Below are 20,442 nucleotides of genomic sequence, written 5' to 3' on the forward strand. Positions count from 1 at the left end.
AAATTGTGCAAACACCTTCCCTGCAGAATCTGCACAGGCAGGATCTAAAAGGCAATTGATGACTCTGTAGATAATTACAATTAAAATGATTGCTAAGTGAGTAAATGATGGGTTTAGGAGGCACGTGCCAAGTAATTATTGCTTTTTCATACTGTTATGAATATTGGCATGTTGCTGGCATTTGGCACTTTACACATTTAGGCTGGGCGTGTACTAAATATGGACTGTTCTTCATTGCTGTTAAAGATCTTATATCCTTGAATAAAAATCCCCACAGCATTTCAAAGGATCGGGCTACTGAAGACAAAAAGGATCTTTACAATTGATGACAGAAAACGTGTTGTAGCAGTGGGGTAAAGGCGTTTGAAATCGTTCAAAGGCAGAGCCCGAAATACCAAGAATTTTCTCTTTTATTACAGAAAAGCAATGTTAACATGTTTAGGTGCTCTATGAATAACAGTTTTATGTAATATTCTCTTACCTGTTTGTTTTCCGTATCATTATAATCATGCTAACAATAATGCAATCATCGCAGTCTGTTTGTATGCAAATTGCTTTGGGGGGGAGGCAAAGACGTATATATTAAAGAGTAAAGGAGCAGGACCAAAGATAGGGAATGATTTTTTTTAAAAAAATCAAATTAATCAAGACAAACATTTTTAGTGCAATATTTATCAAACCCTAACTGGAAAATAAAAGTATGCAATCCTAAGTTTGAAGGTGAGATCTGGGACAGTTAAAACGAATGTAAAGAGAATGGGAGAGCTGTGGCTGGGCAGGCTCACCCTGGTCTCTGCCCCAGTCATGAGCTGACCGAACACCTGCCATTCTCCATTGGACCTAAGCCCGAAGAGAGTTTCCAGTGGTAGGTTCCTTTGGGAGATTGACTATTTTTATCTGCACTTTTTCTCCACACAACCTCTTAAGGATCCTTCCTTGCTGACCAGAGTCACTGCACGTGCTGGTGGTAGGGTGGCATTTAACTGTGTGTGGAAGACAACAGTCAAGACGCTTCACAAGTTTAAATTGGATTACTACTAATTTAGAAAATCTTTAACAAATGCTAAGCATTGCACAGATGTTTACACAGTAGAGACTATGGAATGAATGGCAACTTTGGCACATTGGATATATTGGAATCCATTTCGTAGAGAACAAAAACTTCTAACAATGCCTTAAAATAACTGATCACATGAGCTGTGTGTAAATTAAACTTAAAAAATTACAAGAGTCCATTCTGTGAACTGGAGACTGAACTCAATTGGGATTAAAATATTCTGACACTCCAGTTTAAATGCACAGCATATACATCATCTTTTTTGAAAAGCAGATTACCATAATGTGCCTTTGCAAGACCAAGGAAAACCAGTATAGCTTCTAAAAACATTGATTGAACATCTTTTAAAGGGATTTTAAAATTGCAGGAAATTGGACACACAAAGGAGATAAATATGACCGCAGATGCCAGCCCCGGAAGACAGCCTACCTACTGTAAGGTTTTCTTGTGATTTCCTAATAGTAACAAGGTCTAGGAAGTCTAAACTTAGTTTCTAAAATAGCCCGGGAAAAGTTGAGGCTGTCCGATTGTGTGTTTATGATACCACACATTTGACTTTAATTGGGTGTTTCCCAGGGCTTGCATCATCGTCCACAGCTGTCACATGGAGCCCTCTTTGGGTGGAAAGTGCATGGAAGCTTGGCAAAGAAATGGGCTCCAAGATATCACCAGGGCACACCAAGGTAGCCTCTTAGCGCCAAAGAAAGAACTTCCTAAGCTCCTTCCTCCTCACCGCCAACAGAGACCGGGAACAGCTCCACAACGTGCATGAAGGGTGATGACATTCGTGTCTGAAGACACGGCTTTACTCTGAATTAGATTTCTGTATGGAGGTGTACACAGGCATAGATACTACCGGATGACTGCCGAAAAGAAATGCAAGATTCTCTTCAACCAACAATTCAATACAGTCACAGGAATCCAAACAGTTTCACGTACTCCAGTGCTCACCAAGAGACAGACCTAAGAAAGATACCCTGCCCCAATCAGGAATCCAGTTTTAACTTGAGAGCTAAGGTGCCAAGTGGTCGTAAACCTAATTAGTCATAGGCCCACTTGCTGCTTCAGTTTTCCTAAAGTAGAAATCACTGAAAGCATGGACTTGAGACGGTGTTCACAGGGGGAGCATTTTCAAACAGCCCCAGGGATTTGCATCCTGAACAGGACTGTCATGAGGAGCATTTCAGTCCTAACACACTCAGTTCTAATCCGAATTCAGTTTAGGATTAAAAGTTTTCGTTTTGGAGTGGTGGTTTTTAGAAATTGATAAAAAACAAAAACCAATCTTGATGAAGTCATTTAATATGAATTTAAAGTGACTCAAGCTACGGTGCTGAAGAATCTTACATTCTGTTCGGTGAAGCCAGGGTTCCCCCATGTCTGATTTCCCACCACTGCTGACACCATGAAATATTTATCAAGGATTCAATATTGTTTTCTTCAGACCTGAAAATATGCTAAGTACAGCAATGATTTCAATGTACTGTTAGTCTTTTGTGCAAAGGACATATTTATGAAAATAATAAAACTCATTTTAAATAAACATACCAGAGTTTCAATATGTACTTGGTTTTAACCATTACAATTTCTCCTTTTGGAGACATCTTTGATGTTTCATCATCCAAAATGCCTGAGATGTCTTTGAAAGGCACAATCCGCCCCACTGCCTAGCTTGTTTGTAACTTGTTTCAGATTCCTCATGGCTCTATTCAAAGGCGTAAAATGCTCAGAAGAGAATAGTTTCTGTGGCTATTACTATTGACAATACATTACAGCGTAAGTACAAATAAAAATTAACTGCATGCAGCGACATGATATTTTAGGAATCATGAAACATGGATTTTCATCACTTTGATGGCATTGCAATTTTTTGATATTCCTATTAGATATATTCATCTAGTTCAATAATTAATTGTAAATCTCTAAGGGTACAGAGCAAGGCAGCTCAATGATGTATTTCCCTTTTTGAATCTTTCCTTTCTTCTGACTGCTGCATCCCAACACAGGATCTGAGGCTGGTCCTCAGAAAATTGTTGAATTAAAATTGTATGAACTGAAATGAACTATACACACACACACACACACACACACACATACCCACACACCATGCACGCACATACACGGGCAAAATATGTACATATCATATATATTTATTTCCATCTTCTTATGGATTAGGCCATATTTCTATTCATTTAGCTATATATTGATAATCTTTGATGGTTTTCTATAAATTAAGAAATCATTCAATAAAAGTCATAGCACTTAATTCAGACCAGCTTCACAGATGAGCATGTCACACCCATTTCTGTTGATACTGCTCTGCGTTTTTTTAGTTTTAGAATTTCTGCTAGCCCAGCTTCTTTCTGGAAAAAGACTTGGATGTTTATACTAACAAAGAATGAGCTGTGGCATGTTGTAAGTAGCATCCCCTCCCCCAGTTCAGGTTACAAGGCTAATAACATCAACCTTTAATTAAAGACGTTCGCTATGGTGTCATTAGAGCTCTGGACTGATTGGACTTTGCAAAACTAGACACTCTTGTATGTCACAGATTGACTAAAGGACATTTCGTGTTTAAGGATGCGATGTGCAAAGGCTGGTTGGACCTGAAGCGCCCGCTGAAACACTATGTCCAAGCTCAACATGGCAAGGTTGATAAAGTTGTGGTTTAAATGCCTTGAAACAACTATAAGCAGAGAGCCTTGTGCATTCCTTTGGCTTCTCATAGTCAGGCACTGATATTCACCACCTGAAGCAGTGTTAAATCTCTACCTGTGGGCTGGCATTCTTTTTACAAACAGTGACAGAAAATAAGGAGGAATAAAGAGGCTCACTTAGACAATCAAATCCTAGAATTAGAATTTGGGTGTCCTCACCCAGTAATAACATTTTTAATACACCTTGGCTAACATATTAGTGAAGCCACTAGAGACCCATGACAACACTGTTTCTTTTATTTGGTGAGAAAGAAATAGTGTGTTTGTGCTTCTCTGTTAGTTCAGATTCGATTCCGTTTTCAAGACTCCGTCTAGCACATCCTGCAGGAGCACACCTTCGCTATCCATGGACGATGCCGAGGCTGACCTGGAAAGAAAGCAGATATCTGGGTTACATTGTGCAGTACAGAAACAAGAGGAAAGACAGAAGGAGGAGAGATGCGTGAAGGGGAAGCGAGAGGAGCAGAAAAGGAAGGAGAACATTGCCTGTGATTTCTGCATCCCTTTCCTACCCTGAAGTAAAGTGCACTAATGATAACCGATATCCCCGTCTTATAAGGCAGGAACCTACATTTTAATCCTACACATTACCAGTAGCTTTAAATAAGTTCAACAACAAAATCTTTCAAAATGATGAACTTAGCTTGAAATAGGCAAATTCTCCCAAATTTTAAGTAACTCAATTGTTCTTAGAGAAACCTACAACAATGGTTTGAGTGCCAGGCTTTATAAATATTTGCTGAAGTATGGATTAAGGTGCAGAATCAAAATATGTATCATTCAAGAATTTGGGTAGTTATCTGTATAGGCTAACAAAATGGGAGGGGGAAGCAGATATGATATAAATTGATTTGACTATTCAAAGAAGTGGAGCCTTGTGCTTTCATTAACTGTTTTTTTTTTTGTATTAATGATGCAATTCCAAAGTTGTAACTTTCATTTCTCCTGGAAAAATTCAAAAGTGGACTTTTAGTTTTAATTATTATCACAGCAAATAAATACAGTGCCCTATATCATTACATGTATATATTCCTGTGAATCAGCCTATGGCTTTAAGCTGCTTTAAAAGTTATTATGTTGGGGTTTACATTTTTCTCTTTGGAATAAATTAATTAAAACATTGGTGTTGCTAAACAAAACCAGTAGGAAGTTATTACTGTATTATTGACATTGTTCTTCCTTTTTCCAGAGCAAGTTTCAGCCTCCGCCACAAGCCTGTGTTTGGTGGCCATGATTGATGCTCAGCTCACACTGTCCACATTTTCGGCCTCATGCATCATCATCAGGCCCCTCCAACACTGCCGTCCTGGAGCTGTCCTACTTTCTGATCCCTGGCTTTTGCCGGTGATTCATGAGCCAGAATAGTAAAAGAAAAAAAAATCTCACCTTGGCTTTTCACAATGTATCATCCTCTGTGAGAATTCTAGTTTTGTTCATCAGATTCATGCAAATGTTATATTGATTGACAGTGATGTATATAGATCCACACGCACAATGTGCGACATAGAAACCACTAAAATGTTCTATTAACGGCAGGACACACACTGCTTAGAAACTACTTTGAAACTGATGTGGAAACTTAGTGCATAGTTTTTTATACTTTCAAACTCTGCCTTCTCCACTGTTTTCAGCTGGCACTACCCGTGTGTATGTACGTGTGTGTGTTCATGTGTATGCATGTATGTGTAGGCCAGAGATTAGCGCTGTTATCATTCTCTGTGTTACTTTTTCAGCTCACTGAACCTGGAGCTCTCTGATTCAGTTAGACTGGCAGGCCAGCAAGTTCCAGGGATCCCCTGTTTCTATTTCTTCAGCATGCAGATTACACCTGGCTATTTTTACAGAGGTGCTGAAGATAAAACTCATGTTATTGTGCTTGCATAGGAAGCATTTTACTGACTGAACCACCTATCCTGCCCCTGAAGTTATTTTTAAGTCCACTGTCCCAAGAACATTGGGAGGTAAAATTATTAATTTTCTATGCCAATGTTCTAATGTCTCTCATTAACAGTAGCCTAAAAATTGCAAACAGTGCCCTGTAATTTTTATCATCATGAGTATGACGATGAGGGACAAGGGGTGTGTTCTAAGACAGCCTGGAAGATAAGGCTGAGCTTTACCCAGAAGCAAACTAGAAAATGTCAACATTATTTTGCAAAAGCAGCTTTTAAAATAAGAAGCATCCAGGCCTTAAAAAGCCAGGAAAGGAAGGTCTAATGGCCCTAAAAATCACAAATAGGGAGCTGCATGTTCATGATGCTGCCTTAGAGCTTCTATTACTAGACATCAACCTTGTCCCCATAGGTTTCCAGAACATAGAAATGCTGGGGAAGAAGTAGGTAGATGTCACAGAGTCAGAGACACAAGCTCCTATTTGGGATTCACCTGTGAGCCAAAACTCACGGCTGATGAATTATTTCAAAAAAAGACATGTCCAAGGGTTACTTTCCCCATCAGACCAGACCTCTAGGTTCACTAGCAAGGTCGAAATAGCAAGAATACCCTGGCTGACAGGTGCTTCGCCAACCTTAATGGACTCCAGGCACTCACCTGTGTATAAGGCTTGAACCAATAAAGATCAGAATGGCAAGCTGAGTAAGGTACAGCCCTCCAGAGAAGAGGGGAGCACACTCAGCCAGGCCTCTGAGCTGTGACCCATATGCAGAGTGGCCCATTTATGAACAGCTCCCCCTGGCCAGCTCCAGGCTGGACAGTACTGTGAGGGTGAAAATTAACCCACTATCTCCAAAGGCCACTCAGGACGTCATCGGTAACATTTTACACAAAATCTAAAAATTCTATTTTATTAATGGTGTCTAAAAACTAGCAGCACCTAAGATAGTAACTTCATATCTTTTCAAAAATGTATTTCAACTTCTCTATGCTACCTTGTCCTTATGACTTTCTGTTTATGAATGAGGGTTGGAGTCAGTGTTATGTAGCTACAGAAGCCAGAATTAAGGGTCAGCTCGAAAAGATTTAAAAACAAAGACAGTATTTGGATAGAAGAATAGAGGAAGCGATACTCTTGGTATGGGAAAATCATTTCTGTTTTCCTTTTCTAAATACTCTTTAAACATTTAGTCTATTCATTTAAAATGAGGTAATAAATATATTAGTCAGTTAGCATTACATTAAACTACATAAGGTCAATATCCATTACAGCTAGAAGGCCGAGCACGCTCCGCTTTGTAACAGGGGGATTTTGCACACCCATGAAGATGTTAAAGGGAATTTCAGATGGAGTGATGCCATTCCAGGGGAAAACGGGAAGAATGATGGTTCGGACTTAAGCGTACCCCTTCGCAACGATGGCATTGTAAGTTTAGCTGCTGACACACTGCTCTTAGTTAGGGTCTCAAATATCACCACTTCAAACCTCCTACATTGGTTTTGTGGGAGTGTGTACACCACCCCTACACAGTAAACAGAGATGTGTACTTCTCCAGGGTGATGCTCATCATTGTGGGGCCCCTACACTTTGAGTCACTTAGACTGAAGTTTATCTCTGAAAAATGAGTTGTCATAATTTCACAGCTTCAGAAAAGTCCCTCTTTGCCACCAAATTCACATAAGAAACACAAAACATATTCTCTTTCCGTGTTCAGTTATAGGAATTTCATCTATCAGATGTTTCTACTCAGAGGAAATTTAATGTCTCATCAAAATCTTTTTCAGCAAACAAGCACCTCTGTCAGAAGTGTCTTAATTTCTTATTACAGATTTTTATCCACACGAAGAGTAATAAATAATTCATGCTACTACCTCTTTGTTGTGTGTCCCTCAACTGCACAGAGCTGGGAAGCTGACAGCTGTGTCAGGGCCAGGCACCCAAGATCTGACATGACAAGCAACTAACAAGTTCCTTTCGGTGTGTCCCAAAAGAAGACAACAGCCCAATGTGCAGAGAGAAATCCCGAGCCAAAACGAAACGGCTTCTTTCTTTTCCCCTAAGTGTTTGCTACGAGCTGCTTTCCGACCCGCAAGCCCTGGTCATTTTACAGGACTGCCCAGCCCCCTTTCTTCCTCACACTCGCTTGGCCATTTACGCCTGGCTACGGATCAATATGAGCAATTCTTGGAGAAATACGATGTCTCCATGACAACCAAGCCACAAATTCTCAGTGGAAGGCAGTGAGACCAGTAGCGAACCCTCCAGAGGTTTCTAGGCCTATAAGGGTAAGATGTCTTAAAATGCAAGGATGGACAGAGGAAGAAGCCAGAGCAATTCATTCTTTATTACCGGTTTAATGATGTCCGATGTATGGAACAGGGCTCCCTCTACAACACTCTTCCCCCACTCCTGTGTTTTCTAATTACTCTGTTTTGTTTCTTTTGGACATGTTCTTTTGTTCACAACCGTCAGATGGTAAAAGCCATCTGAATTTCACTCTCAGTCCACTTATATTAAGGAATCGTGGGTGACATTATTGCTGATGCATCGTGTCAAAAACAACGAGCGCTTCAGGAAACCCCTGATTCCTAGATTTAACTTCCCGACAAAACGTTTGATGGGAAACAGTTCATGGAGAACTGTAAAAACCTCGTCAGAACTAGCCACCTTCAATCCTAACTAAGTAATCTAGGAATAATCTTTAGTAGGGACAGTTAGCACTACCATCACCGTCTCCTTTTTAAAGTGAAACAAATCGACATTTTCCTTGGGGTGTTATGCCAGAGAGCAGGGTTAATTTGTTCTTTAGCAATTTCTGTCATTGTAAGAAGATGCTGTCTCTCTGTGCCCTCAGATGCAGAAGAGAAAGATTGCGGGGATCGGGCACGCATCTGCAGCTCCTCTTTTAAGGGATCCTAGTGCAGTGGAGGGGGCTGATACACACTTGCCATCACGACTGGGCCTATTGGGGTTCCGAGATGACTTAGGGGGCCTGCCATAGATTGCAGGCTGCACCTTTCCCTGAAAATTAAATCTCAGTATCTCTCCTCCGGGAAGGATCAGGGGACTGTTTGCAGCTGGCCCCCTGTCAGGGAAGGCGACACAATTTGGAAATCTCTTAACTAAGCTGACAGCCTACAGAGAGGATGAATCAAAAATATGATACAAAGATTGCACACAAAGATGTGAGAGGGTGGAGGAGACAGCGTAGCCAGACAAAACGGGAAAGCAATGTCTGTCCAGCCCAGAGAGAGAGCGAACTCTTTCAGTCATGGTAATGAGGTGGGTACCAGCAGCTGGAGGCTTGTAGTGGCCCAACAATGTCATTCAATTTTTAGTAACAATTATTTTTTTCTTATAATTAATTAATAATTAAAATTGGGTGTCCTTCAATCTGAAGGCAGAAGCAAAAGATCCCAGCTAAGAGGTTCGAGCTATTTTTTTTTCCTGGTACATTTTCCTACCTTTCCTTTTCACAGAGAGAATATCAATGTAAGCGAATTTGACACAGAGTAAATCTTACTCCCCGATAGAGGGTTCCGACAGTTTTTCCCGTTGTTTGACCACCTCCACCCTTGTTTTGCTAAAGCACTCCCCTCCCAGTCAGAGTTCTGTTTGTACAGGGTAAGGTAAAGAGATTCTAGCAGTGGCGATCTGTTCCTCTCTGCTCGGCTCTGCATTTTAGCCTTTCTCGGGTTAGATCTCATTATTTGAAACTATTCCAAATGTCAACATTTCTCTAGTTTCCAGCTTCTGTGCGGGTTAAGCAGTTTAGCTTGGAATTGATAATGAACTAATGGTGCCGGCTTCCCTTCTCCGTCATAATGTCTTTGTACTGTGTCCAGCTGAATTCTTGATGAAAGAGGAAAAGATAACAGCCCCACACCGTGACCTCCTGGGGGGGGGGCGTTAATTTGAGAGTGCAGCTGCTAAGAGCCAGCAGCCTTCCACTGTCCTCCCCCACACACTCCCGAGGACCCCAAAGCTGTGTCAAATTTATCATTTTATACTTGACTATGTTTAAATGGCTTCCACCTGCACTCCCCGACTCTTCCAAGACACATCTGTCAAGAATGTCCTCGGTATCTTGGAAGTTTGCCGAGTTCAAGTCGGTGCCGTGCTTGACCGGACTGACTGAAGCTGTTAAAGAGAGAGAAAGGAGAGAGAAAGAGAAAGACAGCCATGAAAAAGTAGCAGTGAACGCCATTAGACCATTTCAGTCCCACAGAAAGTGTGGGGACACACTATGGAAACACAAATAATAAATTGAAATAAAGCGTATCCTCTAAGTATTTATTGGCAGACACATAATTAGTTGAAAAATCCATAGATGGGACTTTATCTCAGAAGAAAAATAAGCTTCTGGCCTCAGCTTAAAAGCTACGCAGCTACAAAGTGACAAAGTGATGCTTTCGAAGTTGGAATCGTATTTTTAATGCATAAATCTAAAACAATGTAGTCAATTAAGAGCACATGGGCACAGAGCAAAGACCATCAGCCAACTCAATTAGAAAGCCCAGCTATGCCCCCGTGGTGCGGCTCCTTCCGTGGTGCAAATCACAGGAATGGACTCTTTGTTTGCACTTTGGCTGTCTTTTCATCACCTCAAAACCTATGGCCCCAAACGCATGCACACCAAACGTCTCAAAAAAAAAGATCTTCAAGTAGAGAAAGAATGCACTCAACATGAGGAGAAGAAGGGTGTTTTGAGCAGCAGGTCACCCAACGACTTTTCACAAGATCATTTCCTAGGTAGCAGCAGGGACCAGACATGGAAGCTGGCACCCAGGTACAGCATTTCTTGTAAGAACGTTATCAACACCAGCTCTTTAGCAGACAGACGCAGATACCTATGGTTTTCCGCAGGTTGAAACATTGGCTGTAGATGACATCCACCAGCAACACGTTCCCATGTTACCTCCTCACTAGTCATTATCTACCAGGAAAAGAGGGTCTGCTCAGCATAAAGATATTCAGTAGACAGAACAAACTGAGTGCCGATCACACAGATCAGGTCACACCCACTGATCTGAAACCAAATATATGCACATTGTGGGGCATATGCATTCCTGTGAAGTATAAACATGTACATACAACTGTCCTTATATATGCATACATGTATACATATGTACACATTATTGAGTATACACTAATGCAGACATGTAAACATGTACACATCACCATTCATATGTATACCTATATATACACTCACATATATATACATGAACATATGCTATCCAATATATATACATATATACTCAAGCAGGACATATAAATGTCCTTACATACCCTTTTCTATATGTATACACACATGCACATACACTATTGAGTATATATACATATATATGTGTGTATATACGTATAGAAAATAAATACTCATTAAGGCATGTAAACATGTCCACACACCACTGTGCATATGTACACACATGCATATATACATATACACAAACATATATATATACTCATTCAGACTTGTAAAGATGTACATGCACCACTGTTTCTCTCTATACATGCATACATCTATACACACATACATATATATATACACATATATATACACACATATATATACACATATATATATACACACTCACATGTATACACATACATACACTACAAAAAGGGTATATGCATGTACATACTAATTGCATATATATAGCTCACATCTATATATGTATATATACACTATTGAGCATTTCTATATAGTAATATATATACACTAGCAAATATACATATGACTTACACAGATCTATAAATATATATCTATATACACATAAACACTTTTAAATGTACACATAACTCATGCATATAAAACATTTATCTATATACATACAGATACACACTACTGACAATATATATAGATGAACTCTTAAACACATGCATATGCATATACATGTCATACTACTGAGTGTGTATGTAACTCAAATGCACACACATATATAATTGACTGTAAATATACTCATATATATATATATATATATATATATATATATATATATATATATATATACACAGGTATATACAGAGATAACACTTTAGGGAGCAGTAGAATATTATATTCTTATGTTTCTATAGTACTGGCTACCACCGTCTACAGCTCTTGGTGATACATCATATTTATAAGTAATCAATGCAATCAAAATGTACCTACATATCTCATATAGGAAACGTTCTTAGGTTCAGGTTCACTGTTGCTAGACCTCCTCTAGTACATGAAAGAGCCACGCAGAGGCTGGAGCCCACATAGCATCACACACTGGATAAGTGACATCAAGGTGTCCTGCTGGAGCCCACAGAAATCAGCAGAATCAGCGGTCTGGGCTCCCCACTCCTCTGTGTGCTCAGAACCTGAGGCCCAGCAGTGACTCTTAAAAAGAAGCTGGTAACAATTCTAGTCACACGTTCCCTGCAGACAGGGTCAGCAGCCTTCTCCGAGCCCAGAGAGTAGCTATCTTATGAACAGTGGGAAAACACTGGATTTACTATGTCCCGAAAAACCTTCCCTTCAGAAGCAAACATGGGGGAAATGGAATGCTTATTTTAGATAAATAAATCTACACTTTCATTTTGTAATTTTTGAAATTTCTGGAAGACACCAAAAAAGCATAGGCCAAGCCTGTCTCCTTCATTTTCTTTCTTGCCTGCAACAGTGCCTGGGTCATAGAGATTATTCTCCAAGGGTTTCTGAAATGAATGAATGGGCCAGACTAGCTGTCTCATAAATCAAGAGTATGTGTGCTCTCAAGGATGTGTGTTCAGTTAGACCCACGAGGAGACTACCACTTCATACCGTGTGGCCGAGTCTTTGATCTGCAACGAAACACCTGTGTCCTGATTATCGCTGGTGTGGCTTCCTTCAGTTTAGCTTTCCTCGCTTTAAATCGTGTGGATTTTTGAATTCACAGACTTTTGTGAGTGTCTAAGTGGGGTAGTGAAACGCAGCACAGCCACAGGAAATTGTTATACCAGCCAATGCTCATAGTCTTTTTAAGTGGATCTCTTCTCCATGTATCTTATTTGTTAACTCTGAAGTGGCGACTGTGGTGTTTACAATAAGAAGCAGATCACATAGATTAATCTTTTGATAAACACCAACGAGGTGGCATCTTTCTTTATTTGGGCCAACGCGTTGTTCTTCTCACCCAACATACTGTTCTTTCATGATCGAACACCTTTTATCATTCATCCATTTCTTCACGCCTCCAAAATATCTCTATCACACAACCAATATTACAACTGCTACTCTAGTGGGCCCCTACTCCTTAGCCAGAACTATTGGCTACTGATAGACTATGGGAGAAAGGATACTATTGTTTTCAGTTGTGTGCCCGCTGGTGATCCCAGCAGACTCCAATGAATAGTTCTGATTCATGGCCACTAAAAGACCCTATTTAGTTAAACTCAGGGGATCACTAACCAAACAAAAATGTATGGGTATGAGGAAGAGACTAATACGATAGGGAACATAGGAGGTAGACAGAGGAAGGTAAGGGATTACAGAGGGTGGGGAATTATATCGGTATACTACATACATTTGGGAAATTGTCAAAGAACACATTTAAGCAATAAAACATATTTCTGTTAACGAAAGACCTCAAAGGGAAGAGGGCATGGCATTAGAAGAAAGAAGTGCCTACCACTATTATGAGTGGCCGTAGACTTGATCCAAGATGGGAAGATGACACCCAATGTTTTCAAAAAGCTAGAAATTAGGACGAGCCCTTGGTCTTTCTGGAACTGAGTCCAGCAGGTACCGTGTAGTTACTCTGTCTTGACTTCTGCTTTTTAAGAAGCTGATTCTTGTGAGACCGAGTGTTGTTATTATGAGGAGGTTATTCAAATGCCCTCCTCACTACGGGAGAATTTTCACATCTAAAGTGGTACATGATTTGCCATTCTTCCCTGGGAGTTTCACAGAGCATCCAATTAAACCTACTGTGCCAGAAAGGACTCTACTGTGTCAACTGGTAGCAGCAGGCTTCAGAGAGGTTAATTACTGCCAGTCTACCTTTTGTTTGTTTGTTTCTTTGATAGGCTAATCCTTGTGCTTGTCCTTTGGGGTGTCTCCTGTGGTGTTTCCTCACTAAACTCTGACATGAGGAGTGACTGAAGTCCCTGCGATGGACCATTTCAAAACCGTTAAAATGAGCACACACTGATTTGGTGTTTATTTAGGCCTTGCTCTTTGCTGGACCCCAAGGGGCAGAGAAGTGAGGGTCCTTTTAATGCACCCTCATGCAACCTATGATCTAGCTGGTGCACAATTAACAACATTAGTCAGGATCTCTGGAGTCACTCTCAGGGTGACATGCCTCTCAGGAGAGCAGAGAAGTCCTCTGCTAGAAGGTACTAGAGGTGAAGTTTGATCTAACTCTCCTTGAATGGGAATATGGGAAGACCAACTGGAGCCATTCTCACTAAAGAAAAAGGCCCAGGCCCAGGTATGGTCAAAGAACTGCTGAATACCTCATGCCACAGATGTGTTTGCCAATGTGCCTGTCCACTTGGGATGTTTTTAATGAATTTTCCTTGTTTGTCTCTTGGAGCTGTCTCTGAATTGCTGCTGTTGGCTAATTCTTCTCACCTGTAGACGTTAGCTATAGACAGATTTTTTTCCTTGCCCTAGATAGTCAATAATTTGATCTTTACTGATGGAGGACCCATTTATCACAGGAGCCATCCTTTCACTATACATATCGACTCTTCCTTATCAATACCACAGTCCATTTGTAGCTCATCACTAAAGTTCTTGGGTGTTTTCAGTAGTTTTTGAAGGTGCTTTTCAGAGCTGGGCGGAGAGGCGCTTTTGACATCAATAACAGTGCAGACGGAAGTAAGACTCATCTTCAGCTTCATATCAGCGGCTTTGCTTCCTCTAGAGTGGATGCTGAAGCTGCCCTGCATCTGGAGGGTTGGGACCCCAAAAGACATGCTCTTCTCCACTAAAAGGCGAAGTCTGTTCCGTCCACTGGTGGATGGAAGGCTGTTCCCTTTACTCACCACACACTTTAAAATATTGACAGCCGAAAGGCTGGTGCCCTGAATATCTTTCCAATATCTCTAGTCAGTAGACAGAGAAAGAAGTCTGTGTGCTCTATATAAATGTGTGCAACTATGGAATGTACCTCTAATGGGTTTAATTCTGGGTTCTAAGAAATGAACGGTTCAGACAAAGACAATGGAAAATCAGTGTCTCTCTCTCCTCGTGTGTGTGTGTGTGTGTGTGTGTGTGTGTGTGTGTGTGTGTGTGTGTTACAGATTATTCAGGTTCATAGTCACATGCATACATACACCTGTGGAGACCAAAGGTTGATGTCAGCTTTTTCTCAACTGCTCTCCACCTTATCTCTTGAGCCACACCCAGCTTTTTTGTGGGTGATGCAGACTGAACTTGGGTCCTCATACTTCCACAGCAAGCACTTCATAGCCTAACCCATCTCTCCAGCCCTCATATCCAGTAGTTTAAAACGACATCCCAAACATTTTATGAGGAAGACTCTATGGAAGAAATTACTGTTTAAATTACATGGTGACATGGCCACGTAATTCCAAGTATGCCACACTCCATACACCCCTGTTCTCTATTCTGACTTCTGTTATTTTATAGAAACTCCCACCCCTTTTTGCCATTTGTAGAATAGCATTTAATGTTAAAGACAGCTATGACTAGAGTATTGGTTGCCTTTCCCATCACTGTGACCAAATACAGAGACACTTCAAAGAGAAGAGTTTGATTTTAGCTCACGATCTCAGGGCATCTCAGTCATGAAGATGACACAGAGAAACTCAAGGGTACCTAGGGTATATGGCTGGTTCTCTTCCTGTCCTGATTACAGAAAAGAAGCCAAGAAAGCCAAAACTGGAGCTAGGAAAAGTCCTCAAAGGCCCATTTTCAGGGACTCACCTCTGCCAGACTGACCCCATGTAATGAAGTTTCCATAGCTTTGGACAAGCTGACTACCAAGGTTCAAACACATGAACCCAGGGGAAGAACACCACACATTCATATCCCTCCTAACTAGAAGAGTTTCAGGAGATACACTCCCATCCTTGGTGAGAGGAGAGACACCTCCAATGACAGCCTCAGTTCCCTCTACAAATACCACATGATTTCTCAGCTAAGGAACTCTGACCAAGCAGAGTGCTCGGTAAGAACCCATGACCTTCTGCTATAGGTAAAATGCACAATGAAGGGCATTTTCAGAAGAAACAACCCCTCCCCATGCCCAATGGGTAATCTCTCATTGGGCATAAAGTCTCCCAGGAGAATGCTTGTGTCCAGTACCCACCGGGACAGTCTACTTCAGTTGGGGTCCATCGGTGAAGCTATTCTTCTTCCCACTTGAAAAATCAATGGTTCTATGAAGACCATGTCCAAAATATTCTCCATATTCTAAAATCTTGTGAATCATTTATCTTTGAATTTAATTCTGTAAAGTCAACTATTTCTAATTATCTTTTCTTGCTATGTGCTTTAATTGAAAAGAATCCATGTCATATGTGAAGTGAATAAAATAAGCATAAGAAATGATTCTAATATCATGAATTAGGACTGATTTAGAAAGAGATCCCAGGGTTGGGGAGATGTTTCACTGGTCGAGAGTTTTCACTGTTCTCGTAAGGACCTGTCTGTGTTCGGTTCCCAGCATCAAGTTAGGCAGCGCACAACTGCCTGGAACTCCAACTCCTGAAAATCTGTCTCCTTCTTTTGGTCCCCTCGAGCACTGCACTTCCATGTAGGCTACACCCCCCAATAAATATAAAACCTTAAAAAAATCATAGAGATCTATTCATATGTGCAACCTCTTTGGAAATAAAGGCAAATATTTAAAGGCAAATGACTCATAAAAGAAAAGCACACATATGATACACAAGTTCTAGAATCAGGCCAAAGAAACAAAAGAGAAAAAGAAAATAAAGAGAATAAAGGAAGAGAAGAGAAGAGAAGAAGAAAAAACCAAAACCAAAACAAAACAAAACAACAACAACAACAAAAAACCCAGTCCAAATCTCCTGGCTTAGTCTGGAAGCAAGATCTTAACCCCTTTTTTGGGGGGATTCTCTACCTCCTCCTGCTCCAGTGGAAGCAGTCAGAAATACACAAAACAACGTCTTACAAGAGACACAAAATAAAGAAAAACAACATCAATTTCAGTCAGAAGTAAATGTTGATGTCATCCTGGCAGGTCATAAAGAAAACAGCATTCACATATTTTATGTGTTTCATTTATAACTATGTCTATGTGTGAAGGTATGCTATCTGAGGGTAGATGCCCTTAGAGCCTGGAAGAGGACATCAGATCTCTCAAAACTGGAGTTACAGGGATTTGTAAGATGACAGACATAGGGGCTTGGATTCGAATGCTGGTACTCTGCAAGAGCAGTACATGCCCTTAACTAATGCATGTACATGTATTTTAAATCAGAAGGAAGCACAACTCATAAGGGACATTTAAGTACAACCAGCAGCTCTGTAAGCACAGAAAATGTCATCTGGACAGACTCCAAATTTAGTTCACAACGTGGCTTGTCTCTGGACAGATGTCAGATCAGGACAGCATTATCTGCTAAAGAGCTGTGCACATATTGCCCGTACTTTAAGGAGTATCTACTGAGATAATCAAGTGGTAGTATCGCTTGAGTGTACACCCTGGGCTAGACTCTGGGCTTACTTTGCTTTTGGTGTGGAAAAGAAAACCTTACAGTGACGTCAACAGATTCAATTAGGAACCTGATGCTTCATCACCACGAAGGGATGCTCAGGAGGAACACTGTTAGAATTCTGTGTTCCCTGTCCCCTGAGCTTGCTACCTGACCTGCACTGTCATTTGGATTTGATTTTTCTAATGTGAGTTTCTGCAAGGATAATGAAATTTTTAACTGGTAAAAAGAAGAATCTTTCAGAATTCTATGAATAATACCCATTATGTTGGTACCCACACCCAGAATCATGCAATTTTTATTTCTTCATACACACACAGACATACACATACAATGTTGACTAATTAGACTGAGGGGGAATTTTTCCTACAGCTAAATCTATGGCTGAGGCATATGTCTAGATTACCAAGGGGATTGAAGGGTAGGCTAGTGTGAATCAGGACGAGGTATCAATTATTTATTAAATCTCTTTAAACATGATTTCATTCCTCACAGAAATACAAGTTCCTCTATTACGCAGGATATCTGAGCAATGAGTTACTTTGGTTAGTCTAGAAACCAGCAAGTACTATACTGCTACCCTATCACAGGGCACAAAGGACTTATCAATAATGATTTTCAGGGCTGGAGCGGTGGTTTTATTGGTAAGAGTACTTGCTGTTCTTCCAAAGGATCAAAGTTCAGTTCGTAGCACCTACATTTTTGTGTGGTTCATAACCACCTATAACTCCAACTCCTGGGGCATCTGACACCCTCTTCCGGCCTCTGTGGGAACTTGCATACATATGACACAAACTTACCCACACTTATACACACACACATAAACAAACAAACAAATAAATAAATAGTAAATATAATCTAGGTAAAGCACTAACAATAATTACTAAGGTTGAAGTAATTGTAGATTTAGGGGAAAAAAATCTCAGGGCCCTATTTAGTGTTACAGCTCAAATCAATCCAAACATCTCTAATAATTTATCATTGAAAAGAGTAGTAGCTTGTATTAAAATGCCTTATATGCATATTTTAAAACAGAAATATTAATCTTCACTAGCTAATTCCAAACTATATGTATTCATTGTAAGATAAAAGAATATAGAGAATTTCATTATTGGAAAGGTATGCCTTCTCAAGGATACAGTGTAGCAACAGGGCAGGTGTCTGTGTGTGTGTCTCTTAAGTCTGAAGTCCAATGTCACCTCTACTCTCTTTAGTATGACCTTGGGATGGGACTTTACTTTCCTGCCTCAAATTCTTTTCTACATAGAATGAGGGGTTGGAGCAGGAAGCCCCTCTGCTGCATTACAAGTCTGAAGTTCAAGAATTCTCAAGATCAGTCAGCCACTCTCTCAGAGCATCACAGAGCAGGGTGCTAAGAAAGTAACTGGCTAAGAAAGCGGCCTTGAAAATCCCCAAGACCTCTCTCTCTAAGGGTTTCTAACATAAGCAAGGGGACAGGGTCCTTTGTAGCTTCCGTCTTCTAGGCATGGAGGGAGCAAGAAAGACGCTGGGACTGGGAGCTAACTCAGTCAGCAAGCTGCTTGTCTTGTGAGTACGGAAGCGCAAGTCTGATTCTAACTCACACAGAAGAATGAGTGCGGTGGTGCTTGTAATCCAAGCACTGGAGAAGCACAGACCCAAGGGTCCCTGAAACTCAGTCAGCAGTCTGGTTTAGTTGCCAGCAATGACAGATAGTATCTCAGAGTTAGAGGAAGTTGTCAAAGAAAGTAAGCAGGGTTCCTGAGGATGACACCTAAGGTTGTCCAGTAGACTTCACATGCACAGGTATGGTTTATATGCACATGCATACCTGCATGCAAACACACACATGTATGCACTGTCCCCATACATTCACATATTTGCATACACATAAAACATAATCTGTTCAACTTGTCTGACTTGACCCCAGCTTCTTACACAATAAGATAATGACTTAAGAAAAGAAAAGACTCAAGAACATTTAATCTTCAAAGACTCTTTGAGACTAAAGAGGTGAAGGGATGGCAAGCCGCTTTCGAGAGCACACAGAGGTTAGTGTTTGCACTCCTTGTTTAATTTAGGTTTGTCAAAAGTCATTTTCCTCATAAGAACCAAATCCCCCGGTAAACACAGAAATGCATTACCTTGCCGGGCGATGGTGGCGCACGCCTTTAATCCCAGCACTCGGGAGGCAGAGGCAGGTGGATCTCTGTGAGTTCGAGACCAGCCTGGTCTACAGAGCTAGTTCCAGGACAGGCTCCAAAGCCACAGAGAAACCCTGTCTTGAAAAAGCAAAAAAAAAAAAAAAAAAGAAATGCATTACCTTTTCTAACTAACTGTTGAGAACCATAAAAAAATATGAACTGAAAATCAAGACTAGATTCCAAAGGAGAAAAATAAATAGGTCTTCACACATTGGCAACTTGAAGAAAGACCCTGGGAGGAACTTACAAAAATCTTCACAGCTTGATTTTGTAAAATGTAGGAGAAGGTCAGAAAAACAAAGCAGACCTTTCAATCAAAAAATACCAAGCTAGCATTTGAGAGCAGAGATAAACATGATTTATGTGTGAACTTGATAAGGACTACAGAGGGCAATTTAAACTATAACAAAACTTGCCATCCTTGGGAATAGAAAGTACCAGAAAGAGCCCCCTCTTGATCACTGGGAGAAGAGACAACCATAGAATTACATGAGTTCTCGATTCTATATAAGTCCTGCAAACTTTTCCCAGGGTGAAGCTAAGGAAGGACCATGTGTGTGTGAGGAGAAAGAGAATGGCGACAGAGCAGTCAAATCCTCAGCTGATATTAGTCTGTGTCTCAGGAGACACTTGTTCCAGATGGTTAGTCAGATCAGATGGTACTGTTCCAAGACAGGAAACAGAAAATAAACAAATCATGTTACCTAGCCTATACCTTGTTTTCCCTTGTCAACAGAAAGAAGGAACAAAAGAAGAAAGGAAAGAAGGAAGGAGAGGTCTAAGTTAGAGTAATTTTGAAATATTAGTCCTAATGCTTTGAAAGTAATGGTTTGCTTAATACCAAAGTGGAAAGTCTTACTAAACTAGAATGGGAGGCAAGCTTGGATGCTAATCATGCTTTGTGATTACATTACAATCCAACCTGGAATG

The 20,442-nt window shown here is 40.6% G+C and overlaps 1 protein-coding gene across 2 annotated transcripts in view; it reads right to left on the reverse strand.

The window, feature by feature from the left end:
• Window positions 1-4,085: 4,085 nt before the first annotated feature.
• Wdr72 (WD repeat domain 72) overlaps window positions 4,086-20,442 on the reverse strand; it is a 154,356-nt gene continuing 137,999 nt past the window's right edge. For both annotated transcript variants that reach the window (XM_075967751.1, XM_075967749.1), the window contains exons 18-19: window positions 9,704-9,808; window positions 4,086-4,141 (exon numbers count right to left, since the gene is read on the reverse strand). In XM_075967751.1, the coding sequence (XP_075823866.1) occupies window positions 4,086-4,141; window positions 9,704-9,808 (161 nt within the window). The remainder of the gene's footprint in view (window positions 4,142-9,703; window positions 9,809-20,442) is intronic.

Source organism: Microtus pennsylvanicus, chromosome 3, assembly GCF_037038515.1.
Source record: "Microtus pennsylvanicus isolate mMicPen1 chromosome 3, mMicPen1.hap1, whole genome shotgun sequence".
Classification (NCBI taxonomy): Eukaryota; Metazoa; Chordata; class Mammalia; order Rodentia; family Cricetidae; genus Microtus; species Microtus pennsylvanicus.